The sequence below is a fragment of the Magallana gigas genome, chromosome 5, assembly GCF_963853765.1.
Source record: "Magallana gigas chromosome 5, xbMagGiga1.1, whole genome shotgun sequence".
Taxonomy (NCBI): Eukaryota; Metazoa; Mollusca; class Bivalvia; order Ostreida; family Ostreidae; genus Magallana; species Magallana gigas.
Window position 1 is genome coordinate 20,785,412 of NC_088857.1, and position 21,046 is coordinate 20,806,457.

Consider the following 21,046-nt stretch of genomic DNA (forward strand, 5'->3'; position numbering starts at 1 on the left):
TGGGTTGTTGACTCCGATTCAGCAAAGGTGAAACTGAACATATTTCAAAAACTATGTACTCATGAGAGTGTACTAATCATGTACTTCAGTTACCTGATGTGGATGAGTTTTTCTTTTGAAAAGGTCATACTAGGATATATTTCCAGTAGGTTGAAACTGATGCAAGTGACAGGAGTCGCTAAACAGCTGTAGTATGTTTCAAGATCCTGTGTCCAACAATATTTGTTGATTTTCTTATTTAATATATATACCGGTAATGTGAAGAATGGTTTAAATCAATATGAAAAAAAACTCCCAAAATTTTCTTGCCCAGAAAAGAAATTGATGAGTAGAGACTCATACAGGGATTTATTATGGAAAATTTTGACAAGTTCTTGGAGCACCTTCCACGAATTTTATACTGAGGTACAGATACCTTCATAAGGTTTAAATTTGTAAGCCTCTTCATTCTAGTAAAGGCGCAAGGGTTTCGTAAAATTGGTCATAAATGCTGGTTAAGTACACATTTTCTCTAGTCAAACCATATGTTGGGGTATTAAATACACAGATGCACAATTTACCACACTAAAAGTTTGGTTTTTTTACCATATGCGACGGTATATTTTACACAGTTATAAGCTTACCACACAACAGTGTAAATTTTCCTCAAGCGTAAATCACCACTTTTACAAAATTTATGAATATTGAAAAATTTATCAAAAAGTAATAGAAACGGAAATTTATAACATCATACCTGGTACTATAAGACAACAACTGAATGCTGTACAATTTATTTAATGGTATTAATTCATAACATCAACACAGGAGAGAAATGCATTGCTTTTGTTGTAACAGAACAGACAAGATAACATTACAGTGAATGTACATTTACAAGCACTACAAAGCAAGTATCTGTATCCAGTGTAGCTTACAATCAAAGAATCGCAGAATTACTGTCAAATATAAATAGCCAACGGTTAATAAACAAGTAATGATATCTTATTCTCTCAGGCCAACTGTTTGTAATTATTACAGTCATGATGCCTTTTTGTCAACTATTCTACATAATTGTTATTCTGAATTATTTCTACACGTGTATCGGGAAAAGTTTTGAGGATGCGAAAGAAACGGTGGACGTACGCTGATGTGGAAGACATATCAACACCAAAGTTAACCCCTCAACCATGAAAGTTGTGTACAATTTACAGAAAAGGGTTGGTTGAATATTAAAAGATACATCATTTCTAGTTCTCATTATATCGAACCTTACTTAAAATAAATTTTAAAATAATAAAATATATGAACACTCCCATACAAGTAACCCAATTGTGTCATTTTCTAAGAAACATTGCACAATGCATTCATAAAAGTAATATCCACATCTTTATAATGAAAATTTTACATTCAAAAATGTCAAAATTTTGATACCGGTAATTTAATTTTCATGATATATATACATGACTTGCTTTCCAATTTATTCAAGTAATTTGCCAAAATAAATTGATATACCAAGTACCTGTACAATTGAAATCACTGATAAACTCTTATTAATACAAAGGTACTGATGCTATGCTTTACTAATAAACTATATGGACCACAGAAGTTGCTTTAATCATAAACCACTTGACAGATAAATACAAATTTCCAGCACATAGTTGACAGCTTTTAGCTCTAACAGCAAAGCAAAACAATTTATACAGAAACCAAAAATAGTTTTAACCTCTGCAAAGCACCATACTAAAAAAGTTTCTCTTTTTGTATCTTTATCAAAGCACATATGGTAGCACATACCATTATGATAATATTTTGATACCTAAATGATTGGTCCTATATATATTCCCAAATACATGTATGCACATGTATGTGAATGTCTTTAATATCACAAAATGACCAATCTGCTTTCTACTAAAAAAAGTCAAATGGTTTATTTCTGGGGTGCAAGTTTCATATTCATATGAACAAAAAAGTAAATACAGGTGGAAAATAATACATAAAGTGAAGCTAATGTTAATTATGTAACAGACTAAAAAAAATCTTTAATGCTCAAATGATGACATGGCTCATATGTTTATCAATGTATTTAAAAGATTTTTATGTGATTTTAAATGAATATGTCAAAATAAAGGAGTAACAGATAATCTCAATTTAAGCAATGAAATTTTTTTTTCCTCACATGTTCCAAGCACTGATACTAGTACATAATCACAGATTTTTCAACACAACTGAATTTATATAGCTAATAGAATAATGACATAATCCAAAATACTACACATTTCAAAGTGAACCCATTTTTTTTGTTTAGCATATTGCATGTAATATTCATAACTTACAATTTTGGATTCCTTAAACGGCATATGCTTATACAGTCATGTAGATTTTATGAAATAATTGTCCTAAAAGCATGATGCATTTTTTTTTTCCTAAAGCACAGTAATCGTTAATAAACTTTGGTCAATTTAAGACAGTTCCATCTATTCAAGCCATGGCTTCTTTACAGGGAGGCCTTAAAGATGGAATTCCATTAAGACTACATAAATAAGAATAGATTTAGAGAGGAACTTTCTCCTCGGGTAAAGATGAAGGTTGGGTTCCGTTAGCAGCGTTTGCGTCCATATTCCCGGTTTCTTTCTCTAACGCACTCTCGAAATTGTCCTCAGATTTGCTTCCAGTCACTTTGGCCTGCAAAATATTCATGTCACTTTTAACATTAAAAATACCATGACATATATCTACTGTAAATTCCTAATGAAACGCAAGGAATGAATATCTGCGTAAAATCCCATTTTACAATTTCGCCAATTATTTTATTGAGTTGAAAACTTTGGTATAAGAAATAAGGATAAAAGTTCTGCGTTCGCGATTTTATATTCTCGCAATTTGATACAAAAATTTTTGATCGCAGAATTAAGTACTTGCGTAATTTAAGGAATTTACAAAAATTCACAAAAAAACGGTACATTGGTATTGTTAAACACATGGTCAAAGATACAAATACATGTACAAGTATTACCTGATATGTACCAATAGTGCAAAATGATCAAGTTTGTCAGATGAAAAATGACTTCTCATTATTTACAGGTACAAATATTTTAAATTCTCAAATATAGTGTATTGGATGACCAATACTGACGTGTTACATGTTATTGGTAAAATGAATCAATAAAAATAGAGTTTTATTTATCAAAGTAAATTCCTCCAGAACTTTTGTTGACAAGTACTACAATAAGTATATTTGGTGCCATTCGAAAAATGTGAAATTAAAAATGTACATTTATACAATTTGGTAATGATATTATAAAATTGCATGCATGATTTAATCATAAGAACTTAATGATGTTTATAGCCAAACATATAATTTTTTTATTATAGAGGACACATAAAACTTGGTGTCTTATTTAATTTTGCTCACTTTTTCCATAATCCAGTTTTTATTCCTTTAAAACAAACATTAGATTTGTGTTAATAAATTCCTTTGAATTGCTTCCTTACCAATAAAAAAAACAAACATACATTAACAAAAAAAAAAATAATTCTACAAATTGGTAATTTAAGAGGTACGTATTTTCGATTTAATTCAAAGGTGCTGTAAAACTGAAAATTGCACATAAAGGATCTAGACATCATTATGCTATTTTTGTAAAATAAAAAAAATACAACACAGATTTCACATCACTTACTAATCCAAGTCTCTCCTTAAAGTTTTCTATTGATCTGGAGGTCTGAACAAATATCAGGAGGTAATTAAATGGCGTCTATGCATAAACTCGTCTTTTAAGAGGTCAAGACCACACATCGTTTCAAAGAATCATACTCATTGATCTACAGGAGTTTATTTCTTTGCATCTAATCCTTAATATTAATTATAGACAATGTCATGTAAAAGGATTGCACTGACCTTCACATTGGCATAAGCACCGCCTACTTTCTCTTCCACCGATTTGAAAGCACCAGTGTTTCTGCAAAAGAAAAATTAAAAATATATAAAATACATGCAGCTTTAATATTTGAATATAATTTTGCCCTTTATTCCAAAAGTTCATGATCAGGTGTACCCAAATGCAGGAAGGAGACAGTATTTGAGAATATTTTTATCTCAAAAAATACCCAGACACTAGAAAGATACAGTGTTTGAATCTTTCAATCCCTAGGTACACTACGATTTTTAAAGAAGGATAAAATCTCCAGGAATATCCTGTTTCCAGTTGTAGGAAGGATACAGTTTTTTGAATCCTTCCCTCTTATTGAAAAAAATGTCGCATGCTCTCATTTTGACTTGCACTATTTGAAGCATGCAGAGGGATAAACCAAAGTTGCCATAACAGAAAGTTATCAGAAATCAATTTCATTCATTGTATACTCGTGTGGAATAGTGAAAGCTCAATTCCTCATCCTAGACAGTGAATCTTGTCCCCTCGATGGAATTTCACTATCCCACACTCGTAATAATAAATGATTCCATTAATCTCACACTGGTTATAATGCGAGAATAAAGAAACCTCTTTAAGTCTCCTACCTGAGGTCCCCTATTTTCTTAGACACAGAGGAGGCCACATTTCTCACTGTCTCATTAGTTTTCTCCGAGGCTGTCTTCACAGCTGAGGATGTTTTCTGGTATCTGTAAAACAAAAACAAACTTATTTGATTATACACTAAGTTTTTGTTCATCCAAGATCTTGGGATGTTACTGATATTATCATTGCAAAAATATTTCATAAAGACGAAAGTCTCCATAAAAAATTTACCATCCCATAATTTAATGAAAACATTAAATTGCTTTAAAATTTCTAGAAATAATCAATATAAAATAAGCAAATACATGGTAAAGTGTATAGTCTGCAGAAAACTTAGTTTGCTTGAGTATTAAGTGTAAAGCATATAAATTTTACATGATCAAAACTTTCCAAGTAAATTCACATCACACATCTGTGCATACTAGTAATTCACACATTATCACAGCCATTGCTAGAGTATATATACATCAGCATGATAATATTATACCATCACATGTCAATAAAAGCAGATGACGTTTTGTCATCACTATACAATATGCATGTACCAATATATACATGCACAAATATATACATATTATACAGACAAAACACTAACAATCTCGTGTTTTCTCTCTTTACAAACATTAAGGAGACACGCTATCCATGCACTGAGAGTTCAAGACAAGTTCAAGTATCACACTTCTCATTTTAACACCAATAACTACATGTACTGAGGTATATTGATCACGATATTTGCAGACAGTTTTAATAAATATTTCATAGGACATGCACTTTATTGGGTCTTTATATCATCTGTATTGTAGTCATTGACCCCAAGATCAGAAGAGACTGCAGATTGCAGAAACGTAACTAATCCCTATGAAGTTGTTCTTTGTTGAGTCATCTTCTCAAGCCAAGGGTTTCTGCTCCGTTCTCTACTGTACTTTTGTAGAGGAGCAGAGCAGATAGTTAAAACCCCTGGCTAGTGAAGAAGACGCTGAGTGTGACTGCCAACAACAATTACAATGACCTGACAATTACAATGACCTGACTAGAGACATAGGACTAGTGCAGTCAGACAACAGCCACTCAGGTAAACTTACATGTTCTATTATAAAAATTAGTAGAATAAATATTACTATATGTACAAACAATAAGCTATTGATACACTGTATACTGCTGACAGACACACCATGTACACTTCATTTGTTCAACTTTTTGTAAATGAAAACATAAATATAAAACCCCCCTTCCCCCCCCCCCCAAAAAAAAGGGTAAATTTCAAAAAAAGTTTGGACCAATCATTTAAGTGTTATATTCAGCCCATTTTATCAATAAAAATGCCCCTAACATTTGTTCAATAACTGTGTATGCTACATACTATAATTTTTTTCTATAAGAGAGTAAGTAGTTATACATAGCAATATAACGATATCTTTTAGTAAAAAAAGTTCTTGAAAGTGAAGAAGATAAACACCCCAACTGCAATTCCAAAAAAAAAATAAAATAAAATGAACAGAATAAACAGTTTTGACCTTTGAAATAGAAAAGGAATATAGATGCAGGGAACAGTTTTGCATCCTAATAATACTGACTGGTTAAGCTATAGGATACACAACAATTAGTGGTTAGAACTACGGAGAAATCAAGCTCTGTCATGCCAAACTCTGGGCTACTCACGCTGAGGAATGTGTGATCTTGTCATTTATATCGTGAAGTTTTTCATTTGTTTTCTGATATCTGAAACAACAAATTGACTCTCTGAGTGCATGGGACGGTATCAAGTACCGGGTACACGGTGCACCGACCTCGGATCACTCAATGAACCTCAGGAAATATGACCGACAGACTGCACAGTGTATATATTAGAAAAGTTCTGTCTGATCCTGTGCCAAATGAATTGATCGGCCTAGAATTACACAAAATACTTCCACTGCCAATTACATAATGGCTCTCAGTAGTTCCGATTCAATAGTTTCAAAGAAATAATCATTATGTATATATATGTATAGCTGTGTTCACAATCAATTTATATTTTCTCACAGTTAAAATGAATCTATGCATTTCGTTCATTATTTTCATCGATTACTTTATTTTCAAAACAGAATGTCTTGCAAAAGGAATTCATTAATATGGTTCTAATGCATATCTAAGAATTATTAATATTTTCAATTGAAAAAAAAAATAATTAAAAATGAATCAAGGAACTGAAAAGAAAGAGAACTTGAAGACCAAATATATACAGACTAAGGATCAAATCTCACTCAGTAAAATGGTGTTAGTCTTGTTGGTAACTCAGCTATACACTGGCAGTGATGTTAATCCAAAGGAAGACTTTAAACATACATGTCACAAACTTATAAAGGATGGCAGCATATGAGTTGATCATTTTGATCAGTGTGAATCTTTAGTAATAGAGTGAAGACTGTTACCAGTTGAGTTTATCAAGTTTTTAAAAATGATTATGTTTTGGTTCATCAACAAACAGGAAATGAATATTTTTCATTTTAATTTTCTTCAAAAGTAATCAGTTTAGACTATGATTTCTTTCCTATAATTGCACTTAATGGACATATAAGTTTATATACCCCAATACTTTTTAATTATTTGTAAATATTTGTAATTGATGTTCTTGATGTAAACACCAGTTCGCTGATGAAAATGAAAAAAAAAAGTCCCTTTCCCATTTAGAAGAAACTGTGACTGACAGGAATTCAAAGACAAAGAAGACCGAATAGGGGTAAAAAAAAAAAAATAAAGCTCCACCACAACTGCCATGCAGCCCAGCTTTTTAATTACATTTCACCAGCAGGAGCATAAATAGCAGTTGAGAGTTTTAGCATTGGATTACCGATACAAGCAGCATGATATGAGGTTGGAACATAGCATTCTGATGCAGAAGCAGAGATGAAGCCAAGTCTGTTGGCATATCATTAAAACCAGCCATCCAGAGACTGCAAAGCTCAAAACGCCTTGCTTCAAGCTTGTTAGTGCATTTCATTATATGCGAGAGTTCTCGACATGCTCTATTTTTCAAATTACAAATAACAGTTATGCACCATATGTTCCATGTATAAGTGACACTTTGATTTCATACGATATTTTCAAAAATTATATATAGTTTTTCTAATGCATTGTGTGTAACAGTAAAGTCTTCCTTTAACATCCACTGTATTAGTCTATAATATCAACAGTTAAGAACTCCAACATCAGACTGATATGCGTAACAAACTTGAGTTTAGGAATACACAGTTTGAACCACATATTCTTACGCTGTGGAGCTTGTAATTTTGTTTTGAAGGTTCGTGAGTGTTTCGTTTGTCTTCTGGTACCTACAGACAGTAACAAAAACCAAATGTTGGTCAAATTCTCTCAATCATGTCTTGATTGTAAAAAAAAAAGATATTATATATTGGGGAAAATATGAATAGATACATGTATAAACAACATTAAAACAATAAAGCGCTGAGCTATGCTTAGCGCTTTAAAAATGATTGAAATTAAATTTCATTCAACTGTAAGAAATACAGAAAAAGAATAAAAATAAAAATAAAATTGAAAATAAAGATTTTATGTGTAAGTGAGTGTTGTGCATAATGAGATGCCAAAACCTGATGTAAAATTCAATACATATACATGTATGCTCATTTCATTGCAATCAATAATACAATTTTAGTCTAGACTAAAGGTAAACTGCCATCCCTTTATGTATTAAACATCTCTTAGGCCATTGCAAGTTTTTTCTTTGTTTAGCATCTACCAAAAACTCAAAAACCTATCTTTCTATCAGGAAAAAACCCACAAACCTTAGAAAAAAAACACAACTTTAAAAATTCAACAAAATAAAAGGACTATATATGATAAGGGCCTAAAATGGCCCCCTAAAATGAACATCATCATTTTACTATCATTCTTTGTTTTCTTAGAACAGATATGTATGCGATGTGTTTACATAATATTCATTTTGGTTCAAGTGTCCACAATTTAGAAATACGACTTTGTAAAGACAACCTTTTCCCGCCATTTTTTGCATTTTAGCGTAAAACAGCTAGTTTTCAAGCAGTTTTTCCTTCCGAAAACATAGAGCGCATTCTTGAACAAATAGAATATTTTAATCAGAGATGTATCTAGCCAAGACTAATAAGTGACAAAAAAATGTTCCTTGTTCAAGCATGCGCTCCATATTTCCCATTCGTAAATAGATAAGAAAGATGTCAATTTTTGGCTGATTTTGATTGAATTATAGAAATGGCGTCACTTCTGACGTCATATACTGCCAGTGAGTGCAAAGAAATCAAATAAATAGATGAAAAATATATTTTATATCAACTCTTCTAAAAAATTAGTTAACATTTTATTGTTCCCGAAACACTTTAAAAATGGCGAATTATGGGGGCCAAATTTAACTCTTATATAGTTCTTTGTTATTTATTTTGAAGTATTTTCTTCACTTTGTAACAAAAACAACAAATACCTACTATATGATTGCCATTTTGAATGTTGTTATATTTGATTTCTGATCTGGATTTAAAAATGCGATCCTGAGCCCGACATATGAAAAAGCGATCTAATTTTATGAACAAAAATTGTGGGTTTTTTTTTTTAATTTTTACATCTCAAAACCAATCTGTCCGCGGACGCTATTAAACATAGAAAAACTTGGAATGGCCTTAGCTAAGCAAAGGAAAAGGCAAGCATTAAACATTACACAATTACAAGTACAGGAAGACAATAAGGAAGTCACAAGAGTCTTATTAGTTTATCATTTTTTCAAGCGCCTTGATTATCTTCTTAAAAAAATTAATTCTCTAAAAGATTATTAATAAACTTCAAGTCTAATTCTGAACATTTTTTCTCTTAATTGAATATGTTTTGCCCTATTGTGTCCATTTGAAAAGATTTCAATATGACTAAGAAAATACACTTTTATTTATCAATGATCTCCATCCATCTAATATTTTTATCACATACAGCACAAGTAATGATCAAGTGCATGTGTTTCAAGTGGTCTAAAAATAGATTCTGATGTAGACTTTTTCCCCTGAAAATACAGCTACATAAAAAGACAACATACAGTAAGGACCCTTGACATTTCTAGAACTTACGTCTCGGACTGCTGGATGGACTTTATTCCCTCCGAGAAGTCGTGTTTCAGCTCCTGGAATGGTGTGATGCCCATCTTCCTCTTCAGTTCCGAGGCATACCTTACTTTTGAGCCAAGAACCTGTCTGAGGGTGGTTATCTCCCCTTCAACCTATAAAATCACAATTCATTGACTTTTCTAAAAGGACTTAGTTTCATTTTCAATGATTGTTTTTCAATTAATCCTATAATCATTAAAAAATAACTTCAATCACACAACATCAATTATTCATTTACAATAATCTTGAAATTCAAAAAAATTTTAAATGGTAATTCTTTTAAGCTACACAAGTTGAAAAATGATGTAACATCACGACTGAGTAATTGAATTTGGGTAATCTGTAGAGAATGGCATCACCAACTTTGATGGCTGCTTGTTTTTGTAAAATCTTAACAACTAAATCTATTACATTTTGAAACTTATACTGGCCACATTCTATGTTTGTAGTTATAGATTAATTATACAAAGTAAATAACATAGGTAAGAACAAGAAAAATACCCTGGCTAGCTCCTCTTTCCACTCCTCCATTTGTCTCTCTTTTTCCTCCTCAGACATTGGCTCCTCAGCAGCTTTGTCCTCATTCTGCTCAAACATGTGCTCATCTGAAGTAGATAAATCTAATTCTTAGAATTCATAAATATCAGTTAATGTACATGTACAACTCCGACTGTACACTATAGTCAGAGTAAACAATCTATTATCAGTGATTTTTATCTCAAAAGCTTTACTCACACTTATTAGAAATTTTCAAAAAAGTACACATGTAAGTAATGTATATACCGTACATAGATACATGTAGTACATTATGTACCTACAAATTCACACAACTCTCTTCAACCTGACACAAACTCTGTTGTTGATTCTTTGAAGAATAAACTACTGTACATATATTCCAAAGATACCTGCATGTAATATTTCTACCATAATCTGACACACTAACAAGAACATGAATTGTACCTGCTTCAGTTCGATCAGATGCATCAACATCTGCATCACATTCAGACAAAAATGCCTCACCAACAAAGTCATCCTCTATGTATCCGTCAAGGTCACCGGGTGACCCCTCTTCATCAGACTGCGACCCCTCAAGGGTCAGCTGCAGAAACTTGACATAGTTTGAAGATTCACTCATTTTCAACTTATAATCCTCCTCGTTTTCCCCATTCTCACTGCTCGATGGGTTTTTCTTATCCTTGTCATTTTTCGATTGTTTCTTTTTCACACTTCTTGAAAACATAATTTTCATCCACCGAATCACAGAGAAATAGTCTTATGATCACAAATACATATCACATTACAGTATTTAGCTAGCCTTTTTCTCCTTGGTCCAACTTATGAAAGATTTTGGAAAACTTGGCTTTAACCCTACTGGATATTATTGTTCATGCCAGCGACAGTGTAATGTGACATCTCACATGAGGTGTAAATATGACATACACGTGTATCATTAAATCAATCACATAATCAAATACAAATGCATTCAACTGATAACTCTATACATTAGCCTAGAGTCTGCAGACATTAATATCTAGTACAGATAACACAATAATGTTTGTATTTCATTCGCAAAATTTAAAAAAAAACGAAAGTGAATGAAATGAAAAATAAATCATGACCTAGATTTAGTCATATCCAAAAATAAAATTTATCTCTGCTCTTTGAACTGTCATTTGGCCATTTTGGATTTTTGCTGAGTAAGTAAAAAAAAAAAAGTGACAGCGAGAGTGATCTGATGACACAAAGATGAAGCCAGACGACAAATCTCCCTGTCGTCACCAAAGGAGAACTACATTAGATGGAAATCAATCAGTTCAAGTATCCCTCGTTAAGGCCGACTTATTCTTTTCACACCAATCAATAATTTTTATACAAGACACTGCATGGAGCCTCTATCAAATCCACAAGCCAACAGTAAAACTAGGAGCCGAGTCTTCTGATAGCGGCCATTGTCCACAAGATAACTACTGACGGTCCTTCCCAAGAAACATATGGGCACTCCAAACAGTGCAATCTTCAAAGCCCCTGTGACAACTCTGTCAAGAAGGAATTTGTCTATACCTGGCCACGTGAACCCATTAATGAGTCATCACTTAATTGTCAAAGCAGCGAGTAGACAGTCTGCCCTGTCAAATATTATATCATTCTAATCAAACACAATGCATGTGATAGGAGCTTCTATTAACTATCATAACTCTTTTTGTGGTGACCTTTTAGAATATTTAAAATGATCTTTTTCAATTTTGCCGTGTTTCAGCCTTGGTTGATACACAGGTGGCGTGTTTATATATACACCTTTACAGATGACTGTGTTACAACATTTAGCCTCTGGCTCATATCATACACAAGTACTTGGTCAACTCTCGAGTACATACCGGTACATTGCACATCCTTGAAATGATAGACAGATCCATGCAGTAACAAGCAACTGCTTTAGATAAGAGGGTTAGACTGAATTAAACTTGTTTATTCTGCACCTTATCATTGTTATCTTACAGCAATAACCATTCTTACTGTTATTGACTCTGGGTATTATAATACAGAAAATTTAATAAAAGTGCATATTAAAATGTGTATATGTTTATATCACAGGCACCTGATGTTATTAATTAGGTACCTGTGGTTTAAAATATTATCAACCAACAATCTAACTACAGAATATCTTTGTACTACCGTAAAATTTGCCAAAATATCATTAACCCTCAAATTTTCTATTACATGTACTAATGCACTTAAATATAATATGGATTTTATGAAAAACTGCACACTGCTTTCCAAAAGAGGAAACTAGCAGCCAAATCTTTAAAACCACTATATCTTGCAAAAACAGTAACACAGAATTTATCATAATATGCATGCTTGCTGTTTATAAAGTTTGTTCCTCTTTTTTTAAAAATTGTTTTTACAATACCACATGTGTTCTTATATTAAATTCATAGTAATGAGAGAGAGATATATATTTGTGAATTTTAAATGAAATGCACAATATATATACATATTACCTGAACTGTGAACTGACCAACTGGGGTAATAAAGAAATATCCAGCTTATCTAAGTAAAGTGTTAATATTGTTTATGTATTAAGGTCTGGGGATTACAGGTATGAACATTTAATACAATTTAGACCATAAAATCAAATGGAATTTTGTATCAGATTAGCATATTGTGTGTTATAGACCCATATTAGGATAAAAGCCAAACACAGTTATAGCAAATATGCCTATACAATGAATTCAGCTGTACAATGTACTATGAAGTTACTTTCATTCCTCCTTCTCCTAAAACATATAATATACTAATTGGATATATAACACAAAAAGTTTGTAATGAATGAAAATTGCATGTCCCTGGCACTTAGCTGTAATAGCATGTTTTAATGTTTGTACCTCTTATTTGCATCAGTGTGATCTGCAGGAGATGCACTGAGTTATGTTGCAAAATGACAAAATACCACTTTTAAGATCATTCTATATATAAATATAGTTTGCATTATGCAGTTTTTTTATCAAGGCAGACTTCCTATGGATGCAGTGTAGTGCTTGAAAATTACAAAAATAGAAAACTAAAAGGACTATATGCAGTAGTATGCATTTCTCATCACCAAATTTAAAGTTCTACAGAGAGCTTGAAAAATGAAGATAGTTAAAATCATATCGAAATTAAGTACCTAAAATGTTTTCACCTCATTGACATCATAATGTAGAAATGAAGTCATGAAAATTGTTTGCTTTTGATAAATTAATGTTTTGGAGTAAGATATGGGTGTTCTCTGACAGCTTTTTGACTGGGAAACATCACGCGCATGATTATTAGTACAACTATGATGTACAGTTCTGTTTGAATTTGGTCTAGGCAATAAGACTGAAATTACGAGAATCTACCACAATCTGATAAAACTATAAGGTATATAATAATATGAACAAAAACATATGTAAAAATCTTATTTGAGCATGCAGATCTGCGCTTTAAACTTCCAAAGGCAAAATAGGACGGGAAAATGGCAATATTTTCATTTGTTTACAAAATTGCAGTAATAAGCCCATTTTGGTGACATCACAGATTAACAGCTTTGGACAATGATGACTAATACCATCTTTGCTGTTTTCGGTCCACTTTTATGAGGAGCAAAGTGGACCAAAAACCCTTGGCTAGCGAAGATGGACTAATACATGCATCAAGAATAATGTGATAGACAACCTCTGTATAATGGTTTATGAAGATTTGACTTTGATAAGATCCTTTTTAAAAATTGGTTAAAATAGGGGGCATATATTTGACCATATCAAATATAGTCCTTTCAAACAAGCTTTAATTAGTCTGAAAAATCCCTGTTGTGAAATCACTGCATTTTCTGAACATGCATGGACATTTTAAGCTAAGAATTTTTTTCATCTGCATGAAGCCAAAATATTCATCCTTGTTTATTTAGGTTAACAATGGTTAAATCAACAATTTATTAAGAATGATGTATACCTCTGCTTACATATTGATCTGATTATAATACACGTTTTAAAGTAAATAACAGATACGACTAGTAAAAAGAAAACAAGGTAAATCATATAAGCCTTAACATTGTCCATCTTAAATAGTAAGAATTAAACCACAGATACCTGTTAATGTTAGTCTCTCAAAATACATCATTTTCTAATTTGTACATGCATTTGGATTTTGGGGTGAGTCAAAACAAATTTATTTTTATTGATTATTTTTAGCATCAAGATCTACAAACATGAGAGAGAGAGAGAGAGAGAGAGAGAGAGAGAGAGAGAGAGAGAGAGAGAGAGAGAGAGAGAGAGAGAGAGAGAGAGATCTAAAATCATACATCGACTTCAAAATTGTTGAAATCATGAACAATTTAATCATAAAATATAAACTGCAATGAAAATAAGGTTGTATACTGTGTTTCAAAATAAAAATCATTAAGTTTGTAGATATTTAATTTGAGATGCATTTTCTTTATGCAGCACATTTTTTAAAATTATTTGATATTCATAAATACCTCTTAGTTCAAACAATGTTCATTCAAAAGAATGAAAAAATCCAAGGTTTCTTTTTGGAAACACCCCTTTTTTTCTTGTCAGGTTTCAATATAATGGTAAAAAGAAAGTCTACAGGGATTTAGCATGACAAGAAAATACCCCAAATGATAACGTTAAAATTGTGCGATGTATTCTCAAATGGAGAAAGGATGTCAACATTTTCCATAATAAATCTCCATATGAAATCTGTTCTCGTTCCTGCGAATTTTTCCAAATGAAAAATGATACTGTGGAATCATTTAAATTCATGGGAAATAATTTTTGTGGATTAAAAGTTTACATTTTACAGGTTCGTGGGGACGTAATTTCGTGTATTTACTCATACCAACAAAAGAAAATATGACTTTGAAACCCTAATCTATTAATCTATGGGGGATGTTAATTCGTGGATGAGAGGTACCCACGAATTCCACGAAAATTGAGCCACCAAGAAATCTAATGATTCCACAGTAATGTGTCAATGAAGATATCTTGGATATTTTTCCTTTCATTGATTTTAATTGCACTTATTTAACAAGCAAGTGTATTTTTATTAAATATTGTCCAAAAGTGCTGCATAAATATCTTGGGACAAACTATGATGTTAAGATGAACCAAGGGACAACTACTGGTACATTCTCTAGAATTCCTGGTAGAACCATTTTAACAAGACTTTCGGTTGGACCTAGCTATCTATTTCTTGCGTCAAAACAAGTTAAAATGATGCGGTTTCAAGCGAAATATGCATCGATTGCGTAGTCTTAGCTCAAAAGCCAGACAAATCTTGTTGATTTCAAAGAGCCATGGCTGAGAGGCCAGCAGTGAAATAGACAGGCCTACGCGTCACAATGCTGTTTGACGCAACTACCCAAAGTCCAAGGTCTTGTTAAAATGGTTCTATTTTGTGTATTAACTCAATAAACATTTTGTGTATTAACTCAATAAACATGTATATACATCCTAAAACCATGTCCAAAATGTAGATCATCACATCCATCTGATAACAAAGTACCTTTGGTATCTAACCAGTAGTTTCCTTTAAAAATTGCTCAATTCATTCATTTCAGACAATTGTCTTACTCAGTAGCAACATGAGAGTATTTTTCATTATGGTTGACATTTTCCCATTATAAGTTTCATTATCCCACGAGATAAAGCGTTGAGTACCTACAATGGACCTTGCAACGAATCAATGAAAATTATGCTGAAGTTGGCTTATGGCAGATGTCATGTGAGAATACATGTACTGTACAGTATGTGACAGTAAATTCAGTGTTGACAAATGCACATATTTCCGCAATTGTATTTTATCGAATTTGCAATAATTGTGCCATCTTTCTTTATATCCTTGTTTTAAATCACACCCCCAAACAGGAACTGCCTATACTGTGCTATAGTATATGGTATATCAGCTGAACGAAATGTAAACATGAGAGCCACGTTGACGGGGTCAAGGAAAAATCTTATTTACGTCTCAAAACTATTTTACCAATAACTAATTAATTAGAAAATATCCATACCTTTATTAAGGTCTACTTGTTTTTCATCCGTAGGAGAACCTGCCATTTTCTTCTTTTAACCCGTGCTAATGAGTAATGTGAATAATCGATCGTATGCTACGGAAGGATATTTTCTAGAAAATAAAACTATACGAACGAGTTGACAAATCTCGTTAAATGACGTCATCTCTCTCTTTTTTTCAATAATGTCTTTAGACAAATTTAATTTATTGTCATTAAAATTGTTATTCTTATAAAAAAGAAATTAACTTCAGGCAGAATATCTTCACGATCATGATACATTTTTAAAATTTTTGTTTAAGCATGTTAAGGTCCAGTGGGTATTTTCGGGTTTACAACGAACCGCAAGCGTTTGTGTAACGTTGATTAAAGATTGCAATGGCGTTAACAAGAAAGGGAAACGTAAGAAAACACATTTTAAATCTCTATTGCTACTGATTTTATAAGAATGTTTCTCCTGAATACAGTTAAAGCAATATTTTGTGTTGTATTTTGACGTTTAAAATTAAAGCCAGACTCAGAGATCTGAGGATAACTCGGTGTTCACTGTTGGTCATAAGAATCTCACCGTTTATTTAACAGGTTGGGACCACTCTCCCAAATGGGATATAATAGCCCGTTTGGGATATAATAGCCCAAATGGGATATAAATTTTAAGTGCAAAAAATAAAAAAAAATTGATTTTGAAATTTTTGATATAAATCCGCATTAGAATAGATGAAATACAACAACTTTTGGTAAACAACTTTTTCTGTAGCTGTACAATTACTGAGATTGATCCCTCAGTTTATCCAAAACTTCTTGGGGATCAATCTTACAAACTATAGAAATAAAGAAAAACTTCTTAACCAAAAGTTGTTGCGTTTTATTCACATTAATGCGGAATTATTTCAAAAATTTTAAAATAAAAAAAAATATTTTTTTGCACTTAAAATTTATATCCCATTTGGGCTATTATATCCCAAACGGGCTATTATATCCCATTTGGGAGAGTGGTCTCAACCTGTTTAAGAAAAAGCCTTGGTTTGGGATATCATGAAATGCTATAAACAAATTTTAAAACTAAACAATTACTGTTGTAGTCTAACAAAGTTTAAATGGAAAAGATACACTCTTTTTTTAAATGTCATTAAAAACCGAATGTAATTTGTTGCAAAATGTATATAAGAAAATATAGTTGACAGAGAACGCTATAATCCGAGATTTTTCTGACTCTTAACCCCCGCTTTCATATTGTGACATCACAATGTAAGAGCCGGGGTTAGAGTCAGAGGAATCTCAGATTAAGTACGCTATTGCCTCTGCTAAGATTTGAACTCGAGTCCTGCAATATACAAATCCAGCACTCTACCAATCTATTCTCTTTTGAGAAGTGGACAGGCATAGCCTACATCCTTTTTTCTTCACAAGCCCTCATATTTTGATTCAGAAAAACATGTAAATGTCGGAACCACAGATGGTCTACGCTTCGACCAATGTTTCGACTCCAGTTTCCCTGAATTTTTGCTACAGACCTTTTATTTATACATTTTAAACATTATTGCTTTCATATATCACATAATAATAAACACTAACTTGATGTCAAATCATTTTTCGCAGCTTCTACATCCCGGGTTTAAATTATGAGATTGCTCGCTTTAAGTGTATGATAAATTAAATATATACTTTGTTTATTGTAGGTAAGGCTTCCTCCAGAAGTCAACAGGATTCTGTATGTCAGAAACCTGCCATACAAAATTACTGCAGAGGAAATGTATGATATATTTGGAAAATATGGAGCCATAAGACAAATAAGAGTGTAAGTTTAATTAAAGGAAGTGAACATGAAAAAATTAATTGTTGCTTTATAAATTTTAAAAGCCTTTTGAAACTTAAAAAAGAGGTCTGTAACCTTTTTGTTTATTTCTATCATGAGATTTTATCAATTAAACACTCTCAGTGAAAGGTTTAAGGAGGTAATCCATTTTTCCCCAGCTTGCATCTGTTCTCTGACATAGTTAAGCCACATTGCTTCTAGTGACTGGGTCAATGTTAGAACTGGGCCAGTGTTGAGTTGATAAAAGTTACAAAGAAAAATTATGCCTGGATGTGAAGCAAAATTTTGTACTGTCATGAGCATAAGAGGACGAGGATTTAGCACATTTCTATAAATGAACCTTAGGTAACTATATATGATTTGTGCAAAAAATGAATAGATAATTTGTGAAATATAAGACCATCGCATTCCAGATGTTTGTACGGAGATGTGGCAGTCAGTGTTTAGTGTTTACATAAATAAAAAATGCTGTTTGTAGATTTCAAATAAATATAAAAATGTAATTTCATTTTCTTTGTGGGGTTCCTTACCGTTACTTTTTATTGAAATGCTCTAGAAATCTTTGCTTTGTTTTTATAAAAATATAAATATTAAATTAGATCTTGATGATGCGTATGCCAAATCAGTTTATGCTGTCAGAAGAATAACTAAGACACTTTTTAAAAAAAAAAGGATGCTGAGCAATGCACCTTGTGTGCTAATTTATGTAGCACACATAATGTTCAAACTCATAACAACACATCAAGAAATTCCCGATTGCAAGAAAAAATAGGTCACAATAACACTGATCCAGGCCAGGCACATTCCATTCTCTTAGTGACATGTCACATTAACTGCTGGTGGGAATACATCATTCTGAGATCCAAAATCTTCCTCCGTAAACCCTGTTTCAAAATGACAACTCTTTACATCCATTTCAAGTTTCAATTCACATTTTGATGATGGCATTTTATCTCTGTTACTAAACGTGTGTAAAAATGCCATGTGTGTCACTGAGGTCAGCATTGGTGCTGCCCTCTCTTAGATGCTTAGAGATAATCCAGCAGGGAGGTAATGATTTTAACAATATGGCAGTGCTCAGGGATTGCAAGAATTAGTTATTCTAAGTGGTATATCTTCTTACTGAGGAAAGCTGTGTCTAAATGGTTTTCAGGTATCATTATACACATCAAACAGGCAAATTTAAGCCCTTGATAATTTTTTCATGTTCACTTCCTTTAACAAAAGTAATTGTACATTTTTTTTCAGTAAAATTACAAGGTCAATGTCTTAAATCTTTCTCTCTCTCTCTACCTAATACAGATTTTAATTAGTGAGTTTTGCTCTTTGAATTGTGGATATAAGTTTCTTTTATAGAAGATTAAGGGAGGTGCATGTTCCATTATACTTGTACTGTACATGCATTGATATCCATATAATTGATGAGGGATACACTGTTCCTAAAACACAGTAATTCTTGTATACTGTATAATACAACTGTGTGATAAAGACTTGCATAGGGTTTTCTGTTATTTTTACATTTTAGTTTTTATGTTTATTTACAGGGGCAATACGACTGAGACCAAAGGAACAGCATTTGTTGTGTACGAGGACATATTTGATGCCAAGAACGCCTGTGATCACCTGTCGGGCTTCAACGTCTGTAACAGATACCTGGTCGTGCTCTACTTCCAGCCAAACAAGGTCAGTGTGGGAAATTCTATAATTATCAATATATTTTATCATAATCTACTGTTATTGCCAGTTACTAGTTTTAATTTCTTAGCTAAGGCTGCTTAATAGTTCTGATATTTCATTGTACATGTATTGCTGTTCATTGAAAAAATATTGAATTACAATATGTTTACTCAATAGCGATATATATACTTTATACATGTACTGAAAAAATGCTTAATCAAGCTGATTTTGAAATTTCTTATGTCTGGAATTTCAAAGTGCTAGCAAATAAAAAATTTACAAGTTGCTGCATTTGAATCAGCAATCTGCGTTTCAAGTCAAATTGAAAATTACTAGGCAAAACAGACACAAATGTATCAAATTCACAAAAATATGGTTCAGCATTATTGAAGGCAAGCTTTTCAAAATTTTAAGTCATGCATTTGATATTTTGTATTCTTTAATCATTTTATTTCTTTCGTCTAGGCATTCAAAAAGACAGACGATAACAAGAAGAAAGAAGACATAGACAAAATGAAACAAAAATATGGACTATCAACTCCAGAGAAAAAGTGAAACTGCAGTTCTTTGTTGATATTATCATGAACATTCATCCACCACTCTCACAGCTCATAGACCTCACTGATTGATCTGACAGGGATGGATAATCATTATCCAATACACATTTTTCACAAGTGTAAAGTATTCACAAACAGTGTCAATCAAATCATGTGAGCATTTTTCATATCTTTTAAAAGTACCGGAGGGACTGCACAACATCATTTTAGATGTTTCGGATTACATGTATATAATTTTGTTTGTAAATCCCTTCGTTATCATCTTCTAATTTCTAGTTTTCAAATGGGAGATGCATTTTTCTCTCTGTTTTGGATGAAACTAAAATTGTTAATTTAGGAAGGCAGCACATTGTCCAGAGATCTTTTATTATATCATGTGAATATTAGTGTCTGTTCAGATTTTGATTTTGCACTGTGAATTGCAAAATTGTTCTTTTTTTGTAATATTGTTGTCCATAGAGCAAATAAACTTATAAAGACACTGTGATGCTTGTTTGGTGTAAATACACAAATATTTAATGAAGAAAATAAATAGCAATGCTTAGAAGTTCATTGGTACAGGGGTATATAATTATATCTACGGAGTATGATTCCCTCTACATGTATTTCTTACGGAAACTGACAGACTGAACTCTACACCCCTCATTTATTAAATGGTCGAAACCTACAGCGACCTGATAAAAATCACAGACTTCACAAAATAATCATGATGCCGTCCGACCCAAATTGCCATAGGAGACGATTTGGCTGTTTCTTTTAGCTAACATACTGATGTAAATTAACAGTAATTTAGTACTTACTTTTAACAATCAATTTTTTAAAAGAAAGATGTAAATATAAACAATGAA

The 21,046-nt window shown here is 32.1% G+C and overlaps 2 protein-coding genes across 10 annotated transcripts; one reads left to right on the plus strand and one right to left on the minus strand.

Moving 5' to 3' along the window:
• Window positions 1-754: 754 nt before the first annotated feature.
• LOC105320834 (tumor protein D54) lies at window positions 755-11,191 on the minus strand. 9 transcript variants are annotated; one of them, XM_020064328.3, is made up of 9 exons: window positions 10,571-11,186; window positions 10,112-10,215; window positions 9,575-9,723; window positions 7,742-7,801; window positions 6,150-6,209; window positions 4,493-4,594; window positions 3,875-3,935; window positions 3,657-3,698; window positions 755-2,658 (listed from the first exon to the last, which is right to left on the minus strand). In XM_020064328.3, the coding sequence occupies exons 1-9, from the start codon at window positions 10,857-10,859 to the stop codon at window positions 2,527-2,529; spliced, it is 999 nt and encodes a 332-aa protein (XP_019919887.3). In that variant the 5' UTR covers window positions 10,860-11,186; the 3' UTR covers window positions 755-2,526. The 9 variants fall into 9 exon arrangements, with proteins under 9 accessions (XP_019919887.3, XP_019919889.3, XP_019919890.3 ...); XM_020064330.3 differs by having other exon boundaries at window positions 10,631-11,182; XM_020064331.3 differs by lacking the exon at window positions 6,150-6,209 and having other exon boundaries at window positions 10,571-11,191.
• Window positions 11,192-16,453: 5,262 nt separating this feature from the next.
• On the plus strand, window positions 16,454-20,685 carry LOC105320833 (splicing factor 3B subunit 6). Its single transcript, XM_011418931.4, has 4 exons — window positions 16,454-16,550; window positions 17,828-17,946; window positions 19,509-19,647; window positions 20,107-20,685. Exons 1-4 carry the CDS (start codon window positions 16,527-16,529, stop codon window positions 20,194-20,196), a joined length of 372 nt encoding a protein of 123 aa, XP_011417233.1. The 5' UTR covers window positions 16,454-16,526; the 3' UTR covers window positions 20,197-20,685.
• Window positions 20,686-21,046: the final 361 nt, after the last annotated feature.

Bases quoted from the DNA above. Each gene is read 5' to 3' on its own strand.
- LOC105320833 (XM_011418931.4), top strand. From the start codon at position 16,527: ATGGCGTTAACAAGAAAGGGAAAC. The intron at 16,551-17,827 runs GTAAGAAAACAC...TGTTTATTGTAG, and splicing joins CGTTAACAAGAAAGGGAAAC to GTAAGGCTTCCTCCAGAAGT. The intron at 17,947-19,508 runs GTAAGTTTAATT...GTTTATTTACAG, and splicing joins GCCATAAGACAAATAAGAGT to GGGCAATACGACTGAGACCA.
- LOC105320834 (XM_020064328.3), bottom strand. From the start codon at position 10,859: ATGAAAATTATGTTTTCAAGAAGTGTGAAAAAGAAACAATCGAAAAAT. The intron at 7,802-9,574 runs GTAAGTTCTAGA...TACTGTCTGTAG, and splicing joins TCCATCCAGCAGTCCGAGAC to GTACCAGAAGACAAACGAAA. The intron at 4,595-6,149 runs GTGAGTAGCCCA...TTTGTTTTACAG, and splicing joins AAGATCACACATTCCTCAGC to ATACCAGAAAACATCCTCAG.